Source organism: Elephas maximus, chromosome 4 (assembly GCF_024166365.1).
Source record: "Elephas maximus indicus isolate mEleMax1 chromosome 4, mEleMax1 primary haplotype, whole genome shotgun sequence".
NCBI lineage: Eukaryota > Metazoa > Chordata > Mammalia > Proboscidea > Elephantidae > Elephas > Elephas maximus.
The window spans coordinates 63457278-63463438 of NC_064822.1; the positions used below are offsets into that span (position 1 = coordinate 63457278).

The 6161-nt window shown below is 54.0% G+C and overlaps 1 protein-coding gene across 1 annotated transcript; it reads right to left on the reverse strand.

Annotated features, from left to right (window-relative positions):
* Positions 1–1200: 1200 nt before the first annotated feature.
* Positions 1201–4492, reverse strand: PIANP (PILR alpha associated neural protein). Its single transcript, XM_049881489.1, has 5 exons — positions 4476–4492; positions 3692–4209; positions 2849–2930; positions 1620–1841; positions 1201–1265 (listed from the first exon to the last, which is right to left on the reverse strand). Exons 1-5 carry the CDS (start codon positions 4490–4492, stop codon positions 1244–1246), a joined length of 861 nt encoding a protein of 286 aa, XP_049737446.1. The 3' UTR covers positions 1201–1243.
* Between the last annotated feature and the right edge of the window lie 1669 nt (positions 4493–6161).

A 6161-nucleotide genomic window follows, 5' to 3' on the forward strand; every position in this document is an offset into this window, starting at 1 on the left:
GCTTTATTTGAAAATTTTGAAACTTACATCCCACAAGAATTCAAGATTATCACCACAAGAAGAAGAAGAAAGAGATAATACAAAAATATATATCACAGCATAGGAGCCAGGAAGGAGGGAATTAGAAGGAAGGAAGGTGGAGAGACAGTGAGTAGGGTTGAACCTGAGGAGAGGGAAATGGGAAAGGAGAAGAAGGAGGGGAGGAAGAAGGGGACATGAGGGACCCCAGGAAGGGGAGGGGTAGATTTGGAACCAGAGCTCCCTATGGCCTTGAACCAGCTAGCTCCAGTCCCTGACAGCCGAGGTTGAGTTAGGGAGGCCCTAAGGGAGGCTGGGGAGTGGAGAACCGGCTCAGGGGGCTCTGAACTCCAAAGAGTGATGCACACACAGACAGCCAGGGCAGACAAAACACAAGGGACTTAGGAGGAAGGAAGGAAGGGCAAACGGGAGTCCCTTTCTCCTGTAGTGCAGCAGGTGGCTCCCCAAAACCCATCTCTCAGACAACAGAATTTAACAGTTGGGGTAGGAGAGAAGTTCAGGGCCTCACTACCCCCAATCCCGTGGGGGAGCCCACAGGGTAATGAGAGCGCCCTTGGAGTGGAATTGAGGGGGCAGTGAAGCACATGACGTGAAATGGGATAGGACCATGATAGATGAGGGCCAAGAAGCCCCCAACGCACCTCCCACCCTCATACGGAGCAGCATGCAGGGACCACAGAAACTAGACCAGTGGGTGTTCATGAGGGAGAATGTGAACACAACACGCAACACCGCAACACTGGGCCTGGAAATGCACAGAGATGTAAAGTGCGTGAACCATGGACCACTGAGGGACTGAGCTGAGCGTGGGATGAGGGAGAAGACAAAGGGTGAAACGTGACACAGGAGGGAGAGTGTGAGAAACCAGCTGAGGGGCGAGGCATAGACAGGAGACAGTACAGAAGACTGGCCATACATGGGCATGACCTGTGAGGGTGGAGGTGAGTGTGCAAGGCTTCCATGTGAGTGTGCAAGGGTTGGAATAGGGGACCAGAAGCCACCAATATGTGAGGCCCCCACCTACAGGAGGGTGAAGCAGGTAGGACTGCCCGTGGGGCCAGGGAGTGTTCCACCGGTGGTGTGCAAGGGCAGAGCCAGGAGCACTTGTGGCCCCTGCTCCCCATAGCTGCCCTACCCTTGGTGGGGTGAGGGCTATGACAGCCCCTTGGCCTCCTGCTTGGCGGCACCCCAGCATTGGGGGGCATCACAGATTCACCAGGGGAATCCTGAGAGGAAAAGGTAAAGGGCAGAGTCAGGGACCAAGGGATAGGTTAGAACTGAAGGACAGGTCCAGGGTAAAGAAGGGGAATCAGGGTTAAGAGGGCTGAGCTGGAGTTAAAGGGGAATATGAGAACAGGACACAGAACCAGAGAAAGTAGCAAAGGAGGAAGAGGCCCCCAGAGAGGAGCTGGTCCAGCCCCTTGAGAGGGCCAGGGTCCAGGCTGGGGAGGACAGCTAGGGGCTATGGGAAGGCTAGGCCTGCCTTTTCCCCACCCACCCCAGGAACACCCCCACCATAGCTCAGGAGACCTAAGTTGTCTTCCCATCCCTTCCTCCCATCCCCTTGCCCCTGCCCTCACCGGTTCAACTGGAAGGCTGGAGCCCCCTTGGGCTGGGGCATCCCAGGTCGGGGTCCCCCTCGGGGCTCCTCATGGTCAGGGGTGGGGGTCGGCGAGTCCCCGAAGGCCCCCAGCACAGTGACTCCAGCTGGGGACAGGTCTGTCAGCGGCTGCTGGCTCTCTTCTTGCCTCAAGGAGCCTTGCTGGCCCGAGGGCCTACGCCGCTTCTGGCTTCGGTCCCAGCTGGGGCACCAGAAGGAAAAAGGTTCTCACACACACTGAGGTACCCCCCCGACCCTAGCCTGCAGCCCTGGTCACCCCCAGCCTCCCCCAGTCATTCCCAACTTCCCCCAGCAGAGAAACCTGCCCTCGAACAGTTCCCTAATACTAAATCACTTGGACTGTGTGCCCATAAAACTATTCCCCCTAAGCACAGGGGGCTTGGAGGTCAGTGCTCCCAGAGCTATCCTCCACACCTGAGCCTGATCCAGATTCACAGAATGAGTACCCTCTCCCCACCAACAACAGGGGCTCCCAGAATCTACCCACTTCCCCATGCTCACCCAGAAGAGCCATTTCCCTCCTCAGCAGGTGCCTGACAGGTTTAGTTCTAGTTCACAGTCAGCTAATGACCTGGAGACCTGGGTCTAATGATTCAGTAAAGTGTGAAGGACTGAGTGACCAATTATTAAATGTGTGCAAAGAAAGCACCAGATTTTCTCCCTCCTCTCCAGGCAGTCCTAGGACTGGGTCAGTATTCTCTGCGAGGAAGTGGGGACAAACGATTCCTACCAAAGCCCCCAAGCCAAAATCCACTAGCATCAAGTCAATTCTGACTCATAGTGACCCTATAGAACAGAGTGGAACCGCTCCATAAAGTCTCCGAGGCTACAGTCTTTAGGAAAGCAGACTGCCACATCTCTCTCCCACAGAGTAGCTGGTGGGTTCAAACTGCCGACTTTTCAGTTAGCAGCCAAGTGCTTAACCATTGCACCACCAGGGCTCCTTCCAAAGCCCCAGTGTACATTAATAATTCCCCATCTCTTCCACTATCCTTGTATTTCCCTGGGAGAAGGAATCAGCCTGATTTCGCACTGCCTCCCCTTCTGCATCCTTACTACCTTTTCCCAAGGCCTTGCCTTAATCCATCATTTCCTACCCCACTACCCCCAGCAAAATTGCTGCCCTTATTTCCTCCCTCTTTCCAGCCCAGACCATCAAACATTCAGACCAGCTTCCCCGAAGCTTACCAGAACTTGAAGATGATGCCCGTGGCCACAAGAACAATGATGACGGAGATGGTAATTGTGACGTAGAGCTGGGGGTCCACACCTGGTTGAGTGGGGAGAAGGTTTTACCAAGGCCTGAGGTAGCAGGAGCCAGAAGGGGGTCAGAAGTTTCAGAAACCACAGGGAATCCTGCCATTTGACTCCACACTGCTGAATTCTGCTTCTCTGGAGTTACCCGTTTCATTCTTGCCATCAGCTTTCCACTGAGTTTTCTGTTCTTTTCCTCCCAAATCCTTTTCTTCCACTTTCCTAAATGTACTTCACCAAAGCCTACACGTGCATGTGATGAGTAGGCAGTTCCAAGATCCGAAAGAACCCATCTCTGCATTGAATCTACAGAGTGGAGATGTCCGTCTCTGCCCTGGCCCTACCCTAAACCCCTGACCCTGTCCCTCCACCATTCCTCCCTGAGCTGAGACTTCACCCTGGCATGGTGTTCCTCTGCCTACAATACTCCCACTCTTTTCTCAAGGTCCAATTCAAATGTCAATTCCTTGAAGGCTTCCTGGTTCCCAAGCAGAAGTAATTGCTCCCTTTTCTCTTTTCCTAAAGACATGCTGTACATGCCTCTATTCCAGCATTAACTACATCGATTCATTCCAAGTGCTTATATATCTGTCTCTTCCAATGAACCTGGACTCCTTAAGGGCTTAGATGGCATCTTCTTCATCTCTGCATCCTGTGCCCAGCATACTGCCTGGTACACTTTTGAAGGAGCTAACAGACAAGGTCTCTATTTCTGCCCCTTAGATTTTTCAGCCAGCCTTCCCACCCCTCATATCCCTACCAGCCTCTCCCACTCACCTTCCCCACGGCCCCCAAACAGGAATGGCCGCAGGGTAGCAGGTGCTTCTCCAAGGATAAGCCCATCTGCATTATCCCTCATGGAGTCTGAGTTGGGGTGTGGGGTAGCCAGCCCATGAGGGGCTGCAAAACCATAGTCCAGGGGCAGAAATCCAGGATTGGCAGAATTGGGGTCCCCCCCATCCTCTCGAGACACTGTGGGGCCCCATACGATAGCCCAAGGGTACTGAGAAGAAGGTGGCCCCTCCTCAAAGCCTGATGGGGTGGCAGGGGGCGCAGTGCCTGGCAGAACTTGCCGGCGTGATCTTGGGACTCGAGGGGATCTGCTTGGTGGGGGTGCCCGCTCCCACACACATACGTGGCGTGGGGCCGAGGGGCCTCCCCGGGCACATGGGGGACGGGCTGGGACTGGTGGGGTTCGAGGGGAGGAGGAGGAGGAAGAGCCCTGAGCAGGCAGCAGGAGGGGCAGCAACAGCAGTGGCCAGAGAGGGAGGAGGTGGGACAGCAGCACTGCAGGCCTGCAAGAAGGGAGAGAAAGTGAGTGAGACACAGGCTCATCCTGTGTGTGGGGAGGACAGGCTCATACTAGAGGTCTGGGCTGCCAGGGTCTTCACTCCAGGTTTCTGTGCAAAAGCAGGTGGGCCTTGGGCAGATTCTAGCCTCATTTCCTATACCCCTAGGTTCTAGCCCTCAGGATGAAAGACCCTGGGTGGGCCCAGGAAGGAAAGGGTCAAGAGCCCAGGGAAAGTGGTCTCCAAGCTCCCCTCTGCTGTGCCAAACTTACCACATCCTAGATTCCATGTCTGGGGTCTTCCTCAGCTGTGACCCAGATTTTCTACCTTTACTGGGGGAAAAAAGGGACAGTCACAGCCCAACCCTGCCCTGCATACGTCCCCTAGCTCATTCATCCACCAATTCTACCCCCTCATTCGTTCCCTGACTGCCCAGCCACCAGCCATGCTGCTGCCACTCAGAATCCACTGCTTCTTACCATCCTTTCGGGGAATAAACTCCCAGAGCAGTCCCCTGTCCAGCCTCCAGCCCCTATCTACAAGTTCCCAGGTCCCTGTTAGCACCACATCGCAGGGTCTACTTTCCCTTCTCCAGCTTCCTTCCTTCTCACTTCCCCAGCCTGCAGCTCCAAGCTTTTCTTAGATCTTAATTTAGAGTCAAGAACCTTGTGATTCTTTGAGCACCTACCGCTAGGGAAGGAGCCTGAGGGTGGGGGGAGGGAAGGGGAAGTCAATCTGAGTGTGTGTGTATGAGAGAGAGAGATGGGGGCAGCCTGCCCATCCCACTTTTAGTCTGAGGCATTTCTCTTATGATTGGCCCCAGGAGCCTGCATCTTCCAGAAGGGGAGGAGGAGATGGAGGGATGGGAGAAAAGAGGCAGAGACAGAGAGGTAGGTGGGAGAAAAACTACATAATGTTTTATCATCCAAATGTATAGGTGCCCTCTGAAGGGAGGTGAGGTTGAGAAGAGGCCACCCCCACAAATGTAGCTGTCCTGGGCAAAGTGTCCTGGGACAATTGGGACCATTAGTTTTGAAAGAGAAAGGCATATTCTCAGAGCTGAGGGTGGACCCAGGGGGCAGGCTCCCCTGAATGAATGAAGCTTAGACACCCTGTGTTCTCTGGATTCTGAGTCTTAAATCTGCACATTGAGTACTCAGAGACTAAAAGGGACATAAGAAGAGAATGTACTAGGAAGATGGAAATGGGGAAGTGGGCAATAGGAAGAGATGTGAAGGGCTCAAAGGCTGGGAGACAGAAGGCTGGCTAAGAGTGAGAAAGGAGGAGAACGGTGAAGAGGAAGAGGTTGTATAGTAGAGGGTGAGAATAGGAGTCAGTCCTGAAGGAGAGTGGACTGAAAAACTGAGGAGGAGAGAAGGGGCTCCAGAAGAAGGGAAGGGTGGAGGATGCCGAAGGGAGAAAAGGATAAAGAGAAAAGGTCGGGGAAGGGAAATTAAGAGGGTAAAGAGGTCGCACAGCAGAGGAAGGAGAGAAGGGGCAGGAGGAGAAGGAAAGTAGGGTCCAGGTCAGATGGAAGAAGTGGAGAGAGTAGAAGGGGGCGGGAGAATAGGGGGCAGAGAAGACCAAGGGTGGGGAGAAGGGAAATGGGAAAAGAGAGAACATAAGAGTGGAAAAAAGAAATGAGCCGGGGAAGGGACTAGGGGACAGTAAATGGGAATAACACAAAGATGGAGGAGTTGGAAATTTTTTCTTCACATTTAAAAGGATATGGAGATGTGGCAAGAGGGGGCTTGGTGGGTTGATGGAGAGAGGGAGGAAAAGAGACTGAAGCTAGAGGTAGGAGTGTTAGAGCAAACCAGTGAAGCGGAGAAGGGCTCATGCGGACACCTATGGCCAGCTGACTCCGGACTCACTTGCCCCTTTGCCTTGCGCATCCCCTCCACCAACGTCAACTCCTGCCCGGACCCCGCACCCCCTTTAGCCACCCCCTTCGGTAA